Below are 24,685 nucleotides of genomic sequence, written 5' to 3' on the forward strand. Positions count from 1 at the left end.
ATTAAAATATTATGTTTTAGTGATTGGCTTGTCAAAAATCCATTCGTCGCGCAATTTGGATCGTTTTTGCGTTCGTTACGACTTTCGTCGTAATTAACCGAACAACGCAATCATACGGCCAAACGAACCGACATCCGGAATATTTTTGAGCACATTTTAAGTTCCCTATACTTTAACTTCATTTTAGAGCTTTGAAATGGGGTTAACGGGGCTTAAACGTGTCAAAAATGAGCCGAAATGCAAGTTTTGCAAGTTCAGGGGCTAAATTGTCATTTTTGAAAGTTGCTGGTCTGCAGGTCCCTTACGGACCGTATGGACATGTGCTTACGGTCCGTAAGCAGTCCCCAGATCAGCAGAATTGCAGAAACATTGAATCTGGCCTGTTCCAGCTGTTTTGATGGTTTTAATCCCTTGTTTTCAATACCATTTGATGGTTTTCATGTTCCCATTGTATTCTAATACCTTGGGCCCAAGTGTAAGGTTGAGATTCAAGCTCGATTTTCGAGGAACGATCCTAACGGTTGTGGATTTCCTATAAATACCCACTTGCTTTCACTTGGTTTCCTCACATTTGATCTGATTCTTGCTCTCTAAGTGGAAGTAATTGCTTCCTACCTGAGAGTGAATCGGGTCAAAGCTTGCGGGGACCATTTGTAAGTATTCCTTCATTCTTTTCGTTCGTCTCTATCGTTAAAGTCAAACTGTGTTTGACTTTCTGCTTTGACCAGTTTATGGTCAACGCGAAGTTCGTTTGAACTTCATAACGTGAGCGTAATCACGATGGTTATAGTCCATAGTGACTACACCTACTGATTACCACGTTATCTAGGCTCAGTGACGAGTCTTAGTTTCGGCCAAAATGCGTTTTCTTGCGTATTTTGTAACCAAACTACTCTAGGGTATCAAAACCGTTTGTTTTGATACCAAACCTGTTTTCTAACTTTACTAAACATGTTCTAGCATGTTTAGCTCGTCGCTTTTAGATTTGTGCTTGTTTAGGGTCGTAAAGGTAAGCGATCTAATCAATCGCTTATACTTTCGAACCCGACCCACTTGGTCGATCATTAGGATCCGACCAAACACTTCAGATGACCATAGTTGTATATGAAATAACCTTTTAAGGTTATACCTTATGGTCACGTCGTTTAAGTAGTTGTATGATAAGTAGTTCTTATGCCTTAGGTAAATTACCAAAATGCCCTTTTTGCACCAAAATTTATTTAAAGCATATGTAACCTAAATTTTGACATCTAAACTAATTAGGTAACTATATTAGACATGTTAAGGCATATTTTACTTGTCATAGGACTAGTTAAGCGGTCCGAACGCGTTTTACGCGAACGACGCGTTAAAGTAGCATAAGCTACCTAAACGGGTCGTAATGGGTCGTAAGCACTTAGGTTAGGTTTCATTCTAGTATGTGGGCTTTGATTAACCATATCATATGAGTTCCAATACTCATTTGGTTTACGAAACCTCATACTATCCAATCCCCCGATTTAGGTCCGGTTATTTATGTAGTTATCTATATAGGGTGCCGTTTGATTTCCGTGATCCCTCTAGCTTTGCTTGGTTGTTGTTCAAGACTTCTAAGCACCCTCAGGTGAGTACATAGTCCCCCTCTTTTACTGTTTTTCAAACATTTTGGGGTGAAACACATGTGCCTACTTGTTACTTTCATGATTTCATGCTTTTATATCATATACTTGCTATATTCATTAGTACACTATTAGTACACGATTTCATTATGTTTTGCTATGCATGTTTACTTAACATGCTAGCACATTGTTTTACATCACATTTCTTTTGCTATGTATGTTTACTTAACATGCTAGCACATTGTTTTACATCACATTTCTTTTGCTATGTATGTTTACTTAACATGCTAGCACATTGTTTTCACTACTTTTTCTGCTATGTATGTTTACTGAGCATGCTAGCACATTGATTTACATGACTTTTCTACTTTGTATGTTTACTTAGCATACTTAGTACATTTGATTTACATTTACCTTTTTCATGCTATGTATGTTCATTTAGTCCATACTTAGTACATTCACATCACATCACATGCTTACATTCGGTAAAACATTTGGTTTGTTTAAACGGTTCTTTTACTACATTCATTAACATTAGCTACGCCGCTCGGTAGTAAGTAATGGTACCATAGGACTTGACAAATCCCATTCCTGACATCCTAGGTTTGTTTGGGTGTAAGGAATGACTGAATCCGTGAACATTTTCACTTTGATAACCTTTACTCTAAGGTTATCCTACTGTCTCAAGGCTTGAATGTATTGCGTTTAACATACCACATAAGTGTTTATATCAGTATAGCATGCACATCCACAAAACATAACATTGATTTAAACTGAGTTTTACTTCAATACTTTGTTTTGTGAATTTTCACCTATGGTTTAGTTGATACATATTTCACTTGCCATACATTACTTTTTGTTTACACATTTCATGATTACATTTGACATAGACATTTTTGACATGGTTTTTACTATGACATTTGACAAATGGTTTAGACATGGGCAATTTACATTGATGGTTTGTTTGGGTAAGTGATTTGAGTAACGAGACGTGTGTAATGTGATACAAGCATGGTGGATACGCCGCTGGTACTTCCTATATATAAGTGCTTGTATTATATTACATGTCGTAGCGTTATTTAAATCATTCAATTTGGACTTATACATTTTATACAAATAACATATTTTTCACAAGACATTGTTTTACAAAACAGTTTGATTTATACAAATTCATTTTACTGGGTTATTCATTTAACCTTACATTATTCTTTTAAATATACATATCTATCATCGCTTTTCAAATGATTTATAAAACAAAACATTTTACAAGGATCATGACTGACTTTTGTTAAACAACTTTTTCTAAACTTATAAGTCATGAATCCTAAATCAATAAAACCTATGTACTCGCCGGCATTTTTATGCTGATGTATTTTCACATGTGTTTCAGGTACTATATTTGATGATAATTTTGACGCATGCTCACATAGGATTGGACGAGGCCTTAGTGACATTAAAAGATGCAAGACTAGTTAAATTTTGTATTACTTCTTTGTTTGTTAAGACATTGTAACTCTTAAATCAATAAAACAGCATTTCAATTTCCCATGTGTTATGAAACAATGATTCTGTTACAACACTCCCCGACGATTCCGCCACGTTTTGTTGTTTTACATCGTCGGGGTGTGACAGAAAAGTTGGTATCAGAGCTCATGGTTATAGGGAATTAGGTTATTAGTAATGCTTTGACCTAGTCTATAACCTTCCTAGGACCTTAACGCGAGTTTACTTGCGTTTAGTCATAAAACAATACCGTCACTTATCCTTAGGTGACAACCACAATAAGAACATAAGTTTGATCTGCCTTGAAAACTAATCATCTGTTCTAGGATGATTTATTACAAGGTTTTGAACCCTTCCAGTTTGACTCATATTTGGCTTAGTGCCTTTTGAGTTTTCAAACTCGTCAAAGTTTGGGTCTAAATAATGTGAACACGTGCAAACTGGAAGAGTGAATGCCTGTACTCTGAGTTTTCTGTCTAAGGCTAGAGTGTTCGTACAAATCCGCAGTATCGGACCAGTCACTCTTACCTGGGAACTCTTGGGGTGAGTGTTCACTTATAGGCGAGCATGTCTTCAGCGATGCATTATTATGACCCGTTTGCTTTGATTTGTCACCGTCTCATTTGTTCGCCTTAGGTAACAAACAAATGATCGCAATTCGTATGCATTGCCTTTCTGTTTTGTTTATCCGATAACATTTCATTTGTTGCTTCCTATGTCTTTCATTTTCTCCTAGAATGTCTCTTTACCTCAGCAACGGTCAAATGTCCGAGCAAACAGCCAAATTTGCCCAGCAAATAGGCGAAGTGATTTTGAAGACTGTGGATCTAGGCATTGCCATGTCTCGTCTCAAAAATGCAGCCACTCAAGAGTCACCAAAGGAAGCAGAAGTCAAGCCTGCACCAAAATCAAGGAAGCGTAAAGCTTCAAGGAAACCCGCTGCTGTCACATCAAATCAAGCAGGACCTAGCCAAGTGGCAACGCCACTAGCTAGGAAGCCCTACAAGGAACTGTACCCTTGTGCAACCGATGTACCCTTCATCATCATGCCAGTGTAAAGTGCCGCAAATGCCTAATTTGTGGACTTATTGGCCATACAGCAAGAGTTTGATCAGCTGCAGCAGCACCAAATCAAGCTGGCAACAATCCTACACAAGCTCGTTCTTGCTACAACTGTGGCGAGATGGGCCATTTCCGAAAGAATTGCCCGAAGGTTGTCGATGCAAATCCAAGCCTTGGATAAGCTTATGGCCGAGCAAAAGATGTTGCTGTCTTATGCTTTTGTTTCTTCTGTTTTCTTGTATTGTAAAACAATCTGTTTTGTTCATAAATAAAATTCATTGTTTGAAATTCTGATATACAAATGTAGTTACATGTGTGTAGGCATTTCCCTATGATATCTACATCAAGGAGCTATGCTCTTTACAAACTACTCTTGTGATTCTCCCTTTCAAGTGATCGCTCATGATTTCCTCAAAAATTTTAAGTACTCGTTTCATTCTAGGAGACGAAGTACATGAAATAAAGTGACATTATGAGTAATTGTGCTTTTGCACATCTGTGCCTTTAAATCCCTGGTTAGATAACTAAGGGTATTTTCAAATCTCATACCCATTACGTTCTGATTTTTTTCAAACATGCATAACATAAGTTTTCAAAACAACCTCCATGATTTCAAAAACATTTTTTATGTTTTCAAAAACAACCTTCATGATTTCAAAATGTTACTTATATCAAGTGCATGATTTCAAAAGCATCATTCATATTTTCAAAAACCTTATACATAATTTCAAAATTCATCCCGCATAATTTTTAAACATTTTTATAAATCTACCTACCTAATACACCTACTTTATGATTTCAAAAGTATTATATATAAGGTTTCAAAAACATTGCACACAATTTTTTTTGAACCCCATGCACAGTTTTCAAAAATATTTTTTTCCTCATACATTGACTTAACCTTCAAATTCCGCTTCATATGTCACCTTGGCATATCTAGCATCTCAACTTCATAAGCATTTATACTTCATGTTTTGACTTAAGCACACCCAGTGCAAGATTTCAAAACATCTTCAATTCCCAAAATCCATATGGATCTTTTATCTTCACGATTAGATCCTTGTGGATTATTGTCATTCAAATCAGGATCCTTAATTGGATTCCTTGTGTACCTTAATTTGAACATTTCGGTTCCTTATAATCGAAATCGAATTTCCTATTTAAGATCTTTCTATCTTCATAGTTAGATTCTTGATAATGTTTAAAGCACCAATCAAAATCCACTGATTGGATACCTGGTGTGCTTTAAATACATGTGCTCAGTTAGCAGAACAAATTAACAAAATCATGACAAGTTTAAAATCAAGATAAACAATTTTGTGGTTATGTGACTATGTGTTTATGCATTTTGCGTTTTCTTTTATGCATATTTTGTGTTTTATACTCTGGATATTCGTTATCCAAATCCTCGTAGAACCTTTCATATCTTCATATGAGGGATTCGTAGTAGGATATTCATAAGATACTACCTTAAATCCTTAATGGGCTTCTACGTAATCGTTAAGACCCTTGGATTATATAGTACCATTCCATAATTCAAAGAGACCCCTTTTTAGTGGTCTAGTCAAAAGATTGATTCAGAATCTGGTTAAGAATGACATATGGTGATATAGCTGAACAGACTCCTTGGTAGTCTATTTAAATCATTCATTGATTAATTAAAAGACCCTATGGTGGTCTAGGCACAATCATCACCGGCTCATCCATTGTTTCCTTCCCCTACACATTATAAGATGCACCACGTGACTATGCAAGGAATTACGTAATTATGGATGCATACGTAATTACGAAGTTCAGTGCACGGAAACCACGGTAAGACTTGTTATGTGTAAGAACCAATAGTGGCAACCATAACAAAATGTGAACAATGTAATAGAGGTACGGTGGACGCACCAATAACGCTTTATATACTTGTATATAAGTAACCCTCTCACATTGCAAGCATGATGTTATTTAAAGTTACTAGAAGTTCAGGACTCTAACCAGTATTGTTCGATCTTTTCAACTTCATGTTTCAAGCTCTCGCAAGTTTCCTCTAAATAAATTTCGGGACGAAATTTCCTGAAGTAGGGGAGACTGTGACACCTGTGTCACTTCAACCATCAAACAAATACCAAACCAATGAAATATTGTATTTCATACTTGGGATCTGTATAAATATGTGTATCTTTTGCACGTATCAATTCTTGTTCGATTTCGGGCTTTAGATCGCTTTCTAGAGGGTTATACGCGCACTGATACGTAAATATAACCAGTTTAATGCTACAAACACTCCGGAATAGTGACATAGGCTTAACATACCTTAAATAACCTTTACATAACTTAGAAATAAGTTTTGGAAGGTTTGGTGTGCCGAAATCAAGTTTATTCGCTTACAGGGACTAAAATTGACAAACTACGAAAGTATGCCGATTCGTACTTAACGAACATTCCGGAACTTGACCATAAGTTAAACATACCCTAAATATCCTTGAAATAGCTTAGAAATAGGCTTTGAGGTGTTCGGTGTGCTAAAATAAACTTTTGGGACACTCAGGGACTAAAAGCGTCAAAAAATGCATAAGTTTGCATTTTCGCGCATATCTTACGTTCTGAATACATCCGGACATCCAAAAATTTATGTAATCATTAAAATATTATGTTTTAGTGATTGGCTTGTCAAAAATCCATTCGTCGCGCAATTTGGATCGTTTTTGCGTTCGTTACGACTTCCGTCGTAATTAACCGAACAACGCAATCATACGGCCAAACGAACCGACATCCGGAATATTTTTGAGCACATTTTAAGTTCCCTATACTTTAACTTCATTTTAGAGCTTTGAAATGGGGTTAACGGGGCTTAAACGTGTCAAAAATGAGCCGAAATGCAAGTTTTGCAAGTTCAGGGGCTAAATTGTCATTTTTGAAAGTTGCTGGTCTGCAGGTCCCTTACGGACCGTATGGACATGTGCTTACGGTCCGTAAGCAGTCCCCAGATCAGCAGAATTGCAGAAACATTGAATCTGGCCTGTTCCAGCTGTTTTGATGGTTTTAATCCCTTGTTTTCAATACCATTTGATGGTTTTCATGTTCCCATTGTATTCTAATACCTTGGGCCCAAGTGTAAGGTTGAGATTCAAGCTCGATTTTCGAGGAACGATCCTAACGGTTGTGGATTTCCTATAAATACCCACTTGCTTTCACTTGGTTTCCTCACATTTGATCTGATTCTTGCTCTCTAAGTGGAAGTAATTGCTTCCTACCTGAGAGTGAATCGGGTCAAAGCTTGCGGGGACCATTTGTAAGTATTCCTTCATTCTTTTCGTTCGTCTCTATCGTTAAAGTCAAACTGTGTTTGACTTTCTGCTTTGACCAGTTTATGGTCAACGCGAAGTTCGTTTGAACTTCATAACGTGAGCGTAATCACGATGGTTATAGTCCATAGTGACTACACCTACTAATTACCACGTTATCTAGGCTCAGTGACGAGTCGTAGTTTCGGCCAAAATGCGTTTTCTTGCGTATTTTGTAACCAAACTACTCTAGGGTATCAAAACCGTTTGTTTTGATACCAAACCTGTTTTCTAACTTTACTAAACATGTTCTAGCATGTTTAGCTCGTCGCTTTTAGATTTGTGCTTGTTTAGGGTCGTAAAGGTAAGCGATCTAATCAATCGCTTATACTTTCGAACCCGACCCACTTGGTCGATCATTAGGATCCGACCAAACACTTCAGATGACCATAGTTGTATATGAAATAACCTTTTAAGGTTATACCTTATGGTCACGTCGTTTAAGTAGTTGTATGATAAGTAGTTCTTATGCCTTAGGTAAATTACCAAAATGCCCTTTTTGCACCAAAATTTATTTAAAGCATATGTAACCTAAATTTTGACATCTAAACTAATTAGGTAACTATATTAGACATGTTAAGGCATATTTTACTTGTCATAGGACTAGTTAAGCGGTCCGAACGCGTTTTACGCGAACGACGCGTTAAAGTAGCATAAGCTACCTAAACGGGTCGTAATGGGTCGTAAGCACTTAGGTTAGGTTTCATTCTAGTATGTGGGCTTTGATTAACCATATCATATGAGTTCCAATACTCATTTGGTTTACGAAACCTCATACTATCCAATCCCCCGATTTAGGTCCGGTTATTTATGTAGTTATCTATATAGGGTGCCGTTTGATTTCCGTGATCCCTCTAGCTTTGCTTGGTTGTTGTTCAAGACTTCTAAGCACCCTCAGGTGAGTACATAGTCCCCCTCTTTTACTGTTTTTCAAACATTTTGGGGTGAAACACATGTGCCTACTTGTTACTTTCATGATTTCATGCTTTTATATCATATACTTGCTATATTCATTAGTACACTATTAGTACACGATTTCATTATGTTTTGCTATGCATGTTTACTTAACATGCTAGCACATTGTTTTACATCACATTTCTTTTGCTATGTATGTTTACTTAACATGCTAGCACATTGTTTTACATCACATTTCTTTTGCTATGTATGTTTACTTAACATGCTAGCACATTGTTTTCACTACTTTTTCTGCTATGTATGTTTACTGAGCATGCTAGCACATTGATTTACATGACTTTTCTACTTTGTATGTTTACTTAGCATACTTAGTACATTTGATTTACATTTACCTTTTTCATGCTATGTATGTTCATTTAGTCCATACTTAGTACATTCACATCACATCACATGCTTACATTCGGTAAAACATTTGGTTTGTTTAAACGGTTCTTTTACTACATTCATTAACATTAGCTACGCCGCCCGGTAGTAAGTAATGGTACCATAGGACTTGACAAATCCCGTTCCTGACATCCTAGGTTTGTTTGGGTGTAAGGAATGACTGAATCCGTGAACATTTTCACTTTGATAACCTTTACTCTAAGGTTATCCTGCTGTCTCAAGGCTTGAATGTATTGCGTTTAACATACCGCATAAGTGTTTATATCAATATAGCATGCACATCCACAAAACATGACATTGATTTAAACTGAGTTTTACTTCAATACTTTGTTTTGTGAATTTTCACCTATGGTTTAGTTGATACATATTTCACTTGCCATACATGACTTTTTGTTTACACATTTCATGATTACATTTGACATAGACATTTTTGACATGGTTTTTACTATGACATTTGACAAATGGTTTAGACATGGGCAATTTACATTGATGGTTTGTTTGGGTAAGTGATTTGAGTAACGAGACGTGTGTAATGTGATACAAGCATGGTGGATACGCCGCTGGTACTTCCTATATATAAGTGCTTGTATTATATTACATGTCGTAGCGTTATTTAAATCATTCAATTTGGACTTATACATTTTATACAAATAACATATTTTTCACAAGACATTGTTTTACAAAACAGTTTGATTTATGCAAATTCATTTTACTGGGTTATTCATTTAACCTTACATTATTCTTTTAAATATACATATCTATCATCGCTTTTCAAATGATTTATAAAACAAAACATTTTACAAGGATCATGACTGACTTTTGTTAAACAACTTTTTCTAAACTTATAAGTCATGAATCCTAAATCAATAAAACCTATGTACTCGCCGGCATTTTTATGCTGATGTATTTTCACATGTGTTTCAGGTACTATATTTGATGATAATTTTGACGTATGCTCACATAGGATTGGACGAGGCCTTAGTGACATTAAAAGATGCAAGACTAGTTAAATTTTGTATTACTTCTTTGTTTGTTAAGACATTGTAACTCTTAAATCAATAAAACAGCATTTCAATTTCCCATGTGTTATGAAACAATGATTCTGTTACAACACTCCCCGACGATTCCGCCACGTTTTGTTGTTTTACGTCGTCGGGGTGTGACATCGACCTTTTTGATAATAGACTTTTGTATGCTACTTAACTTTTGTGTATATCGTGAATGTTTATGTTTATTAGTACGACTAAAAATTTCTATCAAAATTGCAGTTGACTTTATGTCTAAAGATAAAATTTAGTGTCAACTTTTATATAGACATTTGTGTGCTACTTAATTTCATGCAGTATCTTATTTATCAAAATAAACATTAAATTAAACGCATATTAGTATTCCATTTAATCTAGAATAACATATTAACTTGGGTTGTTTTTGTAAATAAATTTAATACATATACTATACATATGGACATGTTAAATATAAAAAAACAATTCAAAATTTATTAGCAAACGAGTAGAAGATCAAATCTATATAATTATTAAAACAAACAATTTCAAAATAATATTCTAACTAAGTTCAACTATTTTAGTTTATTAAATTTTGTAAATGTAAATATTTTCAAACTTTCTATTCATATGTTTAAATTTAGGCAAACTTTCTTAATTTAAAATATATAGTTTATATGGAAATTGCACAATGACATACAATTAGTGACAAATGATTTGTATAAACTGTTATACGATATATATATATATGTTAAGTCGAATTTATTTATTTTATTTGAATGAATGTCGAATTTATTTATTTCTATTGATATCATTAATTCAGGAAAATAATATATGGATACAATTAGTTAATTTTATAATTTATTTTATCACTTAAACGATTTCTATAGATTGATATCATTAATTCAGAAAAATATATTCAAGAAACGATAGATTATACATATACAGTTGGACTTAACATATTTATTTATTTTAATTTTAACGAATGTCGAATTTAAAATTATAATTAATTACATCATGTTGCAAACTTTCTTACTTTATATTATATAGTTTATAGTTTATATGTAAATATGAAAATTGGTCAATCACATACAATATGGAAATTTATCTATTTTAATAAATGTCGAATTTGAAATTATAATTAGGTGAATCATTGCCAAACTTACATGGCCACATATATTATAAATACCCTTCTCCTACCTTTTATTTCATAAAGATCCAACCTTCTTACCTTCTTTCATCGATACACACACAGAGGTATGAGTATTATGGATGTTATTATAATTCGTCATTATATATTATTGTCTAAGTAATATAATATGTATTTCTTTATCATTGATATTGCATTTTGTTTTGATAATAATGAAATTGTTTCTACTGATTTTATAGTATTGAATGTTCATAGTTGTATTCTTTTCTGTTGCATATGTTAATCTTATATGTTCATAGAATTGCTAATTCAAAGTTGTATATGTTAATCTTATTTAATGTTAATATAAAATTAAATGATAGTGTGGTAATCAGTTTATATAAAATAAATATATTTCAACGTCACTTATTTTTTATTCAATATGTAGATGTAGATATGCTGAATTGTCTTAGTCACCTAATCTAAAATTACTATACGTATACTAATATCGTTTATATATACAAATATATATATTTTTATTTTATGTTGATCCATTATAATCAATTACGTTATACGTTGATAGATTTTAGATGTTATGTTTTTACATTGTTAGACAATAATATAAATGTTTTCATTATTTAACGTAGTAAATCGTTAATTTTTATATAGAATCTAAAATAAAGAAATACTCGCTGTATAATTCTATATCATTAAAATATATATACAATTTATTATTGCTACATCCTATTGTTACAATATAAATATATACATCCTTTTAATTTTAACTAATTGTGTAATATTAAATTGATTTCAATCTTAATACAATTTTTAATTTATCTTGGTGTGTATGCTATCAACCTTATGTGAACTTATTTTTTCAAATATCACAACTGTATTTTTAATTTTCAATATATTCTTATATAGTAATACTTATTTCTTTTTTACAAACATCAACATACATCAATTGTATTTCATTTGTTAGGTTTTCTAATCTAGCACAATAGATCGTAAAATGGAAAAGATTGGCATGGAAATGGTTGTCGACGAGATTTTCACAAGGCTCCCTGCCAAAGCTATAGATCGTTTCAAAAGTGTTTCGAAATATTTTCGTAAGGAACTATCAACTCATAATTTTGAGTTGAAGCATTCTCGGCGGACTGGAAATTCACTACAAAAGAAACTACTCTCCTTGAAACATACGTCGATAGTCGTCGACGACATAGTACGTGGGAATTTGGAAGTCGATACAAGCAAAACCATAACTTTTCCATACAATATCGATCCTTCCTTCTTACGTATTATATCATCTTTTAACGGACTGCTGTTAGTTTGCAATGAAAGGATTTTATGTGAGCTTATCCTTTGGAACCCAACAACGAGGCGCTTTAATTTGATATCCGACGACTACTTTAATCATCGTTTTGATCGAAAATCCGATACCGGTGGAATGTACTTTGACGAGTTCAACAATCTCAAAGTACTTCACATCAAATGTTACCGTAACGTCGCTACTGCCCCGTGTTTATTCACGACGTCTTGATTCATGGAGAAAAATAAATTTCAACAACGGATCTAAATTTGCTTCATCGTCTTATTCATGGTCTCCTGGGACTTATTCCGGCAAAACCATATATTTCATGGTTTCAAATTATTGGTTTCCACCGGGCGAGAGGAACATAGTTATTTTCGATGTTCTTTCTGAATCTTTTAGTGTACTTCGTTTTCCCGAGCGTATGGAAGTCAATCCTTGCCAAGGACATTTTCTAACCATTTCGAACAAGCTCCATGTGATTGTCGTCAGACGGGCTAATGAACTAATTGCTGATTTGTTCAAATTTGAACATGATGACTGGGTCAAGGTTTTTTCTTCCGATAAGCCTCACATAGTTGATTATCAGGCAAGGCAGCAAAGGACAAATATAATTCAAGACAACAAGTGGCTGATAACAAGTATTTGGGGTGATATTGTCGAAGTTGACTTGTGCAATGAATCTTTCAAATACCTTCAACATGTCGACAACTACAACGGTCCGAAAGGAGCCTTATTTATCGAGACCACTGTTTCGCCTATCGAATCGAAATTATGATTGTATTTTATACTTTTTTGTGTTTTGGTTCTCGAACTTTATTATTTGTTTCAAGTATCTGATGCTATTTGCTTTTGGATGGTTAATAATAAAATGACTTATTACTCTATTGCATTTTTCCATATGAATAAAAAATCTATGCAGTAACTCATATTTTCATGTTGGTCTTATGGAATGATATTATTTCAAACTTTTGTCATGCTACTTTTGTTTCATTGTATAATGGTATTTTAGGATAACAAAAGCTACATATGAATTAGTATCTTAAGCTTAATTTCGACAATCTGATCCTTAGTTTAAATTAAAATGGAGTGAAAATTTGGATTGTCGTACTCTTACATCGTACCAGAATTTTAGGAATGTCTAAAAGAAAAATTTACGTCTCTTCATCTGTATCTAATAACACCGGAAAGGAAAACATTTCAAGCGGTAATGTCGTAAATTTAACACTTCATTCATATTTCATAATATTTGTATATGAACATCTTTAACTTTTATATAATCATTTTAATTACAGATGCTACAACTTTTCTACCTACTAATCCAACCTCCAATGTTACATCCGGTATGAATCTAACTACGCAATAATATAAGTTATTATTTAATGATAGATTTTAGTATTTTATACATAATTTAGCTTTGCCATTTCCCAAAGAAAATAAAGTAAATTTAATATATTATACTACGATTACTATTATGATTATCAGCCATGTCTTAAAAATTAGCGTGTTTTACTAAAGTTAACATCCTTTTTCTTCCATTACAGTTCGTCGATGAAGAAGACCACTATCGACCATTACAAACGGTACTACTTAACAATATGTTTTACTTTGATGTGTTTTTAACTTTAATTTTAACTTTCTCTTAAAGTATATTTTGCAATTTATGTATGCTTTTTTATTTAAAAAACATCATTGTTATGCACTTATGTGTTAAATTATTAATTGTGATATCTGTTGCTGGTGTTGTAGCTGTTATCCCCATTGTTACTCAAGATCAGGCAAAACAGAGTCGGAAAATAAGGAAATTATTATTGGATAACAAGAGGTGTAATTTACATGGATGTCCATCAGAATTTGTCAATACTAATGTCACAACCAATGATTCGATAATAATTCCGTCTGGTACGCGCATTGTTACAAAAGACTTATCGGTTTTATCAGAATGTTAATTACTATGCTTCTTTTTAATAGCCGCCTTTAAACTAACATATAATACTAAACTTGCATTTTACAATATTGGTATCTATATTTATTTTAACTGAATCGTATGTTTTATTTTCATGGTTTCTTCATTTCCCACCTTCTATTGTATTGGAATACATAGATAACAGCCGATTAAGGGAAGTAATTTTGGATAATAAAAGATCTCTTACGAGACCCATCATATCAGACACCAATATAAATTTACCGACTTCTTATCCAGCCAAGTCAACTCCAAATGTCATCGCTAATGTTACAACAACCCCACCATTCATTCCAAGAAGTAAGGACTTATTAACCTTGATATATTTCAATGTTATGCATGGTGTGTTAAATTATTAATTGTGATCTCTGTTGCTGGTGTTGTAGCTGTTATCCCCAGTTTTACTCAAGATCATGAAAAACAGAGTCGGAAAATAAGGAAATTAATATTGGATAACAAGAGGTGTAACTTACATGGATGTCCATCAGATTCTGTCAATACTAATGCCACAACAAATGATTCGATAAATACTCCTGGTACATGCATTGTTATAAAAGACTTATTGGTTTTACCATAAGGTTAATTATTCTACTTCTTTTTAATAGCTACCTTTAAACTAACATATAATACTAAACTTGCATTTTACAATATTGGTATCTATATTTATTTTTACTGAATCGTATGTTTTATTTTCATGCTTTATATATTTCCCACATTCTATTTTATTTGAATACATAGATAACAGCCAATTAAGGGAAGTAATTTTGGATAATAAAAAATCTGATACGAAACCCATCATATCATACACCAATATAAATTTACCGACTTCTTCTCCAACCGAGTTAACTCCAAATGTCATCGCTAATGTTACAGCAACCACACCATTCATGTCAAGTAAGGATTTATTAATCTTGATATATTTCTATGTTCCTTATATAAATTAATATCTTTAGGATTTTTTATAAACTTTGTTTTTATATCTTAATAGGTAATGTTAGTTGTATTACGAACAATGTCACTCAACCAACAGACTGTACTCCGGGTCATATTTCTTTTAACCTGACATCATTCACCGGCTCTTCCAGTATGCTTCGAAATTCATCTTTGGAAAGGTTGTCATCCGGAAAACGAAAGTTAATTAGCACACCACGAATTACATCTCCAATACCAATTATGGATTTCAATACAGAGGAAATCATAGATCAAGATCCATTCAAGGGTCTTTCAAAAGGTACATGTCTAATGATTCGTAGTATAACCTCAGTAAACTATTAAATGTTACAACTATATATTCTTTTTCTTATTAAATCACTTATTTATTTGCTTTTTATTAATTCTCAAAACAGATTATTTGGATCATGGTGACCAATGCGTTACCTGTGAAGTATGTAATGCAAAGTTATGAGATGTAGAAAAAGGAAGAGGAAGAAGAAAGGATGGAAAAATGTGTTATTTCTTATGTTGTTCTTATGGCATAGTAGAGCTTCCAGATTACAAAGATGCCAGAGGAAGTTATCGGATCCTATTTAGTAACAAAAATAAGGAAAGCAAGCACTTTTTGAAAAATATTCGCCGTTACAATTCCATGTTCGCATTTACTTCAATGGGTGGTAAGGTTGACTCAACAGTTAACAGAGGCAATGCTCCTTTTTGCTTTAGAATTAGTGGAGAAAATTATCATACAACTGGAAGTCTTATGCCAAACAACGGAGCGCAACCAAAATTTTGCCAACTATACAGATACGATACTGAGAACGAACTTTCAAACAGGCAAGCGATATTTAGGTAATTTCCATTGAATATTATTAACATACATATATTTATTTACCTTATTCTTTTGTATTTTATGACAATCTTAATAATATTTGATAACATTTGTTAACAGTCGTTCAGAGGATGCATTGTCTTCTTATTCTGCTACTCTTGACCGTAAGTTAATAGAACATATAAAAGATGTTTTAGATAACGACAATGAGTTGGTCAAAACTTACAGAAGAGTTAGGGATTCTCTTCAAGACAGCCCTCATGTAAATTTGAAGCTTCGCCTAATCGGAACAAGAGAAAAAGATGGTCGGACGTATAACTTACCAACGGCGGGTGAGACTTCCGCTCTCATTGTTGGAGATATTGAAAATGTAATTGACAATAGAGATATTGTTGTTGAGACTCAAACTGGTACACTGAAGAGAATTAGTGAGTTGCATCCGTCATTGTAGGATCGTATTCTGACCCAAACGAGTCGTTCAGAGGCTTTCTCCTTGGTTTCAGGTGCGGAATAACAAGAAACTAAGGTAGAAATAGCACACAGATCACTTTAACTACTTGTTTTATTGATTTGACGCTGATTACACTTCAAATCTCGCACCGGCAGCACTTCGGCACGATTTCTCCAACTGTTCACAATACAATCAGCCCTACCCTAAGACTCGAACAAAGATGTAGTCGACAGACAACTGCACCAACAGACTCCCCCTTGAATGTTGACGGAATCTTTAGTGAGAGTCTTCAATCATTCACACCTCTTCAATCTTGTTCGGTCTTCTTCAGGAACTCTGCCTGGAATCAAATCTTTTTCAGAAATTCCTTCCTGAAATCATAAGCCTGGATCTTTCTCTGGTTTTAACTTTCGTCAGACTCCCCCTATCATCATGCTGGGATCTCTGTCTGGAAATCGTTATCACCATTGAAATCAATTCCTGGCTTTCTCTGTTTAAGCTCTTCTCTGGTTCTGATGTGTCTCCAGGCTATCTGTAGCAACAGGATCAGAAACCTGCAACACTCAAACACTCTATCACAAACCAGAATAATTGTGATTCAACTTAATGAATCAACTAATCATTTGATACTTTTTACAATTAAACACTGATTCACAAATTCGAAACATTCCAATTTCTGATTCAACCTAATGAATCATTTTAAACATTTCAAACCATTTAACCAACCTGTCTGTTCATCAAGTTTAGCCTTTGAGATTTTGAAAATCAGCTCTTCAACATCAGTTGTCGAAAATCTTTTTGGATTTTTCAAAATATAAAACGTAAAATGCAAAGACAGAAAATAAATGCAGAAATGAAATATGTACAAACATATTTTTGTGAGTTTGTGCAAGAGGATCATATCAGTTTTTGAGACACATCACAAGCACCGTTAAGCTTTTAATCGTTTTAAGTTCTAAACGATTCACGTTGATTGACGATATATTTGTCCTCTTAAATTTTCATACAATTTTCAATCTATTCAGGATACTATTTAGGTATTTTATGAACTTAGTTCAATTCATGTGTCCCACCTCTTGAATATACTCCCGTATCCAGAATCCCAATATTTAGTCTTACAGGTATGAACACTACAATGATGTCTGTACATAAATTAGGGGAAAGATGCGAGAACTGAGGGATCTCAGGTCAGAACTTCCGTTCAGCAGAGAGATATCAGCTTCGACTTAGCAGTGTGTCCCCTTTAGAGGATCTTTTCAGCTACAACAGAAGATTATCAATTTTATTGTCTAATCAACTGAGGGCTTTATGCTATGTTTCAAGCATTTTGCGGAAAGTATTAGCCAAGGACTAGGTCAGAACTACCGTTCAGCAGAAGTCCCGGAATAATACCCCAGACATCATAGAGTATAAACACCTAGTATATCAGAATACGAGACCTTTCAAACGAGATTTCAGGGGTTACCTATATATCCAAGTAGTGTTCCCCACGAATTTCACAAGTTTGAAATTTTAGGTTTATATCCCGAATAAATCTACTAAATGTACAAAAACCTATCGTCACATCATCAGTGAGACCGTTTATCACATTTTACATTACATTTCTTTAGCGTGCTGTGATAATCCACTGATTTACTATCATTTCCTCTTGTTTCGCAACAAAACTCATTTTTACAATCTTTTCATGTTTTTGTCTTTTTCAAATTTTCTGATGTTTTTGGATTTTCTAAAAATTCTTACTCCCCCTAAAATTCAAATACATCTTAAAGAAAATTGAAAACAAACTGTACAAAACATGACAACTGATATGGAAACACTTCAATTCTCCATCCACTTGGCAAAAACAATCAGAACTCCCCCTCACAACAAACTATTTTCCCATAATGATTTCAAAACACTTAAGTTTGTTTTAATCAGAATGGTTTTTCCGGAAAATAAGTTTTGTTGTTTTTACCTTTTGTAAAATGGGGCAAAATCATCATATTGTTTACCAAATTCATGAATGATAATTAAATCAAGTTCAATTCAATGACCTTGATTTAACTACTTGTAAGATCAACACCATTCCTCAACTAAACACTTGTAGGTTTAGCAATTTAAGCTTATCAAACCTGTTTTTCAACCAATTACCATCTTTTGGTTGAATTCTCAAGGTGCCGATTCCTACTCCTCGCTTACAAACCTGGGAGTTCCGGCAAGTCCTGCAACTTCTCAAACACAGATTTAGAAAGATGCCGATTCATGATCCACGATACCATCTTGGGATCTCCGGCAAGTCAGGTTTTTCATTTAAAAAGATCCACCCAAGCCCGGCCAGCCTTGGGAGTTTTCGACAATTTTACCTCAACCAATGGCTCCAATGGCTTTGACGAACCAGAATCATTGCCTGAATGTGGCTTGTCTGACTTTAATGAGTCAGATTCATCGCCGACATGTGGCTCCTTTGTTTTCGAAGAAACAGATTCATCGCCAAAAGGTGGCTTGTCTGACTTCGGTACGTCAGATTCATTGCCGACCTTTTTCTTCTTCTTCTCCTCTTTTGTCCTCAGATTTGTATCTAATGAATTCTTTTTGCTTGTCTTTGCAGCTGAGGGAGTAGATTCATCAGAACTGTTATTCTGTTTGTCCCGTGAACCCGAGAACAAAATCTTCTCGAGATATTCTCTTGCCTTCTTTCTCTTTTTCCTCAGTCTGTCTTTTTGCCCCTGTGAAAGCTTCACTTTCTTTTCCTGAATTGACTGTTCTCGAACTTTAGGTTTCAGAACCTTCTGTTCCTGGGGCTTGACTTTGACTGGAATCTTTGTCGCTTTCTGAGAATTAACCCTCAATGTTTCACTAGATTTCCTTGGGCAATCTCTGGCAATGTGACCTTTGATGTTGCAGTTAAAGCACCTCCTGGTCTCATAACTCCAATACTGGCAGTTAACAGCAATGTGTCCGTGATATCCGCAGCTGTAACATACTCTGTTATCGTACCAATCACCATTTTGAGTCCAAACGCTCAGATCAAAACATTGTTTGGCTTGATGATATTCTTTCCTCAAGTTTGCTGGATTTTGCTTTAGAGCACTGTGGTCCGACCTGCACCACTTATTACCTCAAGTTTGATGATATCTCGCACTACAGTATCCGATTTTGTTTCCGTACGGAGATGATGGCTACAGAATTGATATCCCTCACAGAGGTGTCATTGATGTTGTTAATAAGAAACGTACAAATTGTACTATGAGAGAGTTCTTTGCTTATCGTATGCAGGATCGGAGAAATCAGTTTTCATTAATCTTGAATTCTAAGAGGCTATTCCAGCAGTTCTTGGTTGATGCTTATACTATGATAGAGAGCGAGAGACTTAGCTATATACGATATCAACAGAAAGATCTTAGGTCTGACACATATGAAAGCCTTCGTAAATTAAAAACACACGGTCAAGATGATATATCTAAGGCTGGAAAACATATCTTCTTGCCATCTTCTTTTACTGGTGGAGCACGATATATGATGCAAAACTATTAAGACGCTATGGCTTTGTGTAAATGCTTTGGTTATCCGGATTTTTTTATAACCATAACATGCAATCCCAAATGGCCAGAAGTTCAACGCTTTCTCAAAGACACCAATCTCAGTCCGGAAGATAGGCCTGATATCCTTTCCAGAGTGTTCAAAATTAAGCTTGATTCAATTTGCAAAGATTTAAAAAAGAATCATCTATTTGGCAAAGCTTCAGCAGGTACTGTTTTTAAAATAATATTTAAATTAATATTACCATTAAATGTAACAATTTGTTTGTTTTTTGTAGTTGTTTACACAATCGAGTTTCAAAAACGTGGTTTGCCTCATGCCCATTTATGCTTATTCATGGAGCCTGAATCGAAATTACCTACGGTGGACCATGTTGATGCATTTATATGCGCAGAAATACCAGACAGAAATCAAGATCCAGAATTATTCATGCTTGTGAAAGAATATATGATACACGGTCCATGTGGTAATGCTAGGTTGAGCTCTCCATGTATGGTTGATAGGAAGTGTTCAAAAGGATTTCCCAAAGACTTTCAAGATCATACTACACTAGATTCAAACGGGTTTCCATTATACAGAAGGAGAAACAATGGCGCTTTTGTTGTGAAAAATAAAATTGACCTTGATAACAGAAGTGTGGTACCGTACAACAAAAGTTTATTGAAAAGGTATCAAGCTCATATAAATGTTGAATGATGCAATCAGGCCGCTTCGATAAAGTATCTGTTTAAATACATTAATAAAGGGCCTGATAGAGCCACTATAGCTGTTGTGCAAAGCGATAATCAATCTGAAGAACAAGTACAAGACGAGATAAAAGAGTATTACGATTGTCGGTATATATCAGCTTGCGAAGCATCTTGGAGGATATTTGCCAATGAAGTACATTATAGAAGACCTTCTGTTATGAGGCTTCCGTTCCATCTACCTGGCCAACAACCTGTTGTTTTCGACCCTGACGAGGATATTAACTATGTTCTAAACAAACCATCTGTTAAATCTTCAATGTTTCTCTCATGGATGGAACGGAATAAAGACCCAAATGACACGTTGGCCCGTACACTTACATATGTTCAGTTCCCCAATTTTTATGTTTGGAAGCTTGATAAGCGAGTCTGGAAACCTAGACAAAGGAAAACAGCAATTGGCAGGATTCATTCCGTCCCTCCGTCACTAGGTGAAGCTTATTTTTTGAGAATTCTGCTTAACAAGGTCAGAGGACTAACATAGTTTGATGACATTAAAACAGTTAATGGTCATGTTTACGATACATATAGAGATGCTTGCTACGCGCTCGGTCTTTTGGATGACGACTCCGAGTATGTGGAGGCAATAAAGGAAACAAGTTTATCAGGAAGCGCTTCATATATTCGTAATTTATTTTGTACCATGATGTTATCCAGTAGTCTTTGTAGACCTGAGGTTGTTTGGGAAAGTTCATGGAAATACATGTCAGACGATTTTTTATATAGACTTCAAAAATAACATCGAGTTACAGGTAACTTTTGTTTACAATAAATGTTAGTATTTATATTATTAAATACATTATTTAATGTTTTAGTTATTATTTAATCTCGGTTATGTTATTATGATGAATTTGATATATTTTTCGTATTGCACAACGTTATCAATTCCGGAGCACCAACTGAAAAACTATGCTTTGTGCGAGATTGAGAAGTTTTTACTGCGAAATAATTCATCCTTGCGAAGATTTCAAACAATGCCATTTCCAGATACGTCGTCTTCAGGTAGTTCAGATAGTCGTTTGATATACGAGGAGCGGGCCTATGATACAACACACCTTGGAAATCTTTACGATAGTCAGTTGACAATGTTAACTGATGAACAACGCTCTGTGTTTGAAGAAATTATGGCAGCAGTTTATGGTGATAACGGCGGGATTTTTTCCTTTACGGCTATGGTGGAACAGGTAAAACATTTCTATGGAAGACATTGTCCGCTGCAATTAGATCAAAAGGTCAAATCGTCTTAAATGTTGCTTCAAGTGGAATTGCATCGTTGTTGTTAGATGGTGGCAGGACTGCACATTCCAGGTTTAACATACCTTTGAATCTTACTGAAGACTCTGTATGTAATATAAAACCAGAAAGTGACGTGTCTAAATTACTGCATGAGATGAAATTAATAATTTGGGATGAAGCACCTATGGTACACAAACATGCATTCGAAGCGCTGGATAGAACAATGAATGACGTTTTCAACATCGACCCATCTCTCAATTCAGACATCCGGTTTGGAGGTAAGGTAATTGTTTTTGGTGGCGATTTTAGACAAATATTACCTGTCGTTCCAAACGGTGGAAGACAAGAGATTTTTAATGCCTCCTTATGTTCGTCTTACTTGTGGAGTAAATGTAAATTGCTAAGATTAACAAGAAACATGAGGTTAACCGTTGGAAGGTCGACGGCAGATATTGAAGAAATAAACAGTTTTGCCAAATGGCTTTTGGATTTGGGTGAGGGTAATGTTGGTGGTCCAAATGATGGGGAAGCAACTATTCAAATACCACAAGATCTTCTGATTACTGATGAATCTGACCCAATTGCAAGTTTAATTGATTTTGTTTATCCATCAATCTTGCAAAACATCAAGAACCATAATTATTTCAGTGAGCGCGCTATACTTGCACCGAATAATGATGTTGTGCATGAGATTAATGACAGGTTGCTATCAATGTTTCCTGGTGAAGAAAGAGAGTATCTTAGCTCTGATAGTCTTTATCCGACCGAAGATGTAAATGCTACACAACAAAGAATATACTCTCCGGATGTGCTCAATGGTCTTAAAATATCAGGCTTACCAAATCATAGGTTGGTGCTAAAAGTTGGTGTTCCAGTAATGTTATTACGAAATATTGACCAACGGAATGGGTTGTGCAACGGTACAAGGCTACAAGTAAAAAAGTTGTACAACCGTGTAATAGAAGCCGAGATAATATCTGGTGCAAATATTGGTACTTCTACATATATACCTCGAATTAATTTAATTCCTTCTGATAAAAAGATTCCTTTTGCTTTTCAAATGAGGCAATTTCCACTTGCCGTATGTTTTGCAATGACAATAAACAAAAGTCAAGGCCAGTCGCTTTCGAGAGTTGGTTTGTTCCTGAAACAACCCGTCTTCTCTCATGGTCAATTGTATGTTGCTTTGTCAAGGGTGAAAACAAGAGATAGGGTCAAACTACTCATACTTGACAATAATGGAAAACCGATAGATAAAACAACTAATGTTGTTTATAAAGAGATTTTCAACGAATTGTAATTGCTAAAGGTATAGCATTGCTTCTAATTAATTTCTAACATTTGATGATCACCAACAAAATACCAATAAGTCTATTAATGTTTTCTATTGTTCTATAATGTTTCTTTAAATAAAAGAAAACATACAGGAATAAATCACATTTATTAGTGACTTTGTTTTTAGCCATAATATGACGTCGATGATAATATACTAAATCTTTTTAGCCTATTGTTTCAGGACTCTGCTGGTTAAATACACCCGCCCACATCGTCAACACCGGTTAGTTTCAAATACTTACGAATAGGTTGATTTGGTCAATGCATTAACTTTGGATGGGTCATATTTTCTTAGTACAAGTTGTTTAAATTACTGTAGCCATTTATGTGATGTTTTTTTCAAAATGTTATTATAGGCTGATACGTTGATGGTATGATTAAATTTAAAGAAAGAATGTTATTTAACTACTCTGTTTAGTTTATATATTTTTGTAACAATATATTCACATTATGTTCTTATTCATGATTATTATCAATATATTTAGCTTTTTTTTAGTGCATTTAGCTTATGGTTTTCTGTTCTATTCGATCTGCTATACATTGGGCTAAGGGACTAAGGGTAAACTAATATTACTATTTGTGAATATTTATTTTTTTTTCAAATTAAACAAAGTAAGACACACTTCTTTTCACTGCTTATAAATAAGTATTATTTTTTGTTGTTGGATTGTACAAATATGACTATACAATTCTTCACATCGTGTTCATGTTACTTGATTTTCTCATAGTATTTTTACATTGCTTATAAGAGACAAAACACTAATATGAAATATAGTATTTATCAAAGTATAGTTCGTGTTCATTATTTTTCGTAATATCTTTATCATAAAGTAATATAGGAACTCAATCAGCCGATAAAATCGTTAATATATTGAAAAAATTCATATTATTTACATTTTATTAAAGCCATTTACAGCAGTACATTTCTTATTTAAACACTTTTCCTAATAAATTTTATTTCAATCAATTGATTTATTCGTTATCCATACACAACATTAGAAATAAAACAACTAATATCGTTTATAGAGAGATTTTCAACGATTTGTGATTGTTGCGTATTCATGTATTTCAATTTGTGGTTGTAATCTTATATATTTGTTCGTGTTTTAACGTGTATGAAATTATAATAGAAAACATTACTATTTGTGACTATTTATTTTCTCCAAATTAAACAAAGTAAGACACACTTCTTTTCACTGCTTATAAATAAGTATTATTTTTTGTTGTTGGATTGTACAAATATGACTATACAATTCTTCACATCGTGTTCATGTTACTTGATTTTCTCATAGTATTTTTACATTGCTTATAAGAGACAAAACACTAATATGCAACATCGAACCAAGTTTTTTTTACCAAAGTCATCACAGCCGGAAA

The 24,685-nt window shown here is 34.0% G+C and overlaps 1 protein-coding gene across 1 annotated transcript; it reads left to right on the forward strand.

Moving 5' to 3' along the window:
* The first annotated feature begins 19,991 nt into the window (after positions 1–19,991).
* On the forward strand, positions 19,992–23,185 carry LOC110897618. The gene is made up of 6 exons (XM_035979823.1): positions 19,992–20,199; positions 20,269–20,630; positions 20,697–21,203; positions 21,553–21,877; positions 21,922–23,054; positions 23,168–23,185. The coding sequence occupies exons 1-6, from the start codon at positions 19,992–19,994 to the stop codon at positions 23,183–23,185; spliced, it is 2,553 nt and encodes an 850-aa protein (XP_035835716.1).
* Positions 23,186–24,685: the final 1,500 nt, after the last annotated feature.

Source organism: Helianthus annuus, chromosome 11, assembly GCF_002127325.2.
Source record: "Helianthus annuus cultivar XRQ/B chromosome 11, HanXRQr2.0-SUNRISE, whole genome shotgun sequence".
Classification (NCBI taxonomy): Eukaryota; Viridiplantae; Streptophyta; class Magnoliopsida; order Asterales; family Asteraceae; genus Helianthus; species Helianthus annuus.

What these genes read in the sequence shown, in the direction of transcription:
- LOC110897618 (XM_035979823.1), top strand. Translation starts at nt 19,992, where the DNA reads ATGGCTTTGTGTAAATGCTTTGGTTATCCGGATTTTTTTATAACCATA. An exon ending in ATTTGGCAAAGCTTCAGCAG is followed by an intron (nt 20,200 to 20,268) that starts GTACTGTTTTTA and finishes TGTTTTTTGTAG; the next exon opens with TTGTTTACACAATCGAGTTT. An exon ending in ACCTTGATAACAGAAGTGTG is followed by an intron (nt 20,631 to 20,696) that starts GTACCGTACAAC and finishes TGATGCAATCAG; the next exon opens with GCCGCTTCGATAAAGTATCT.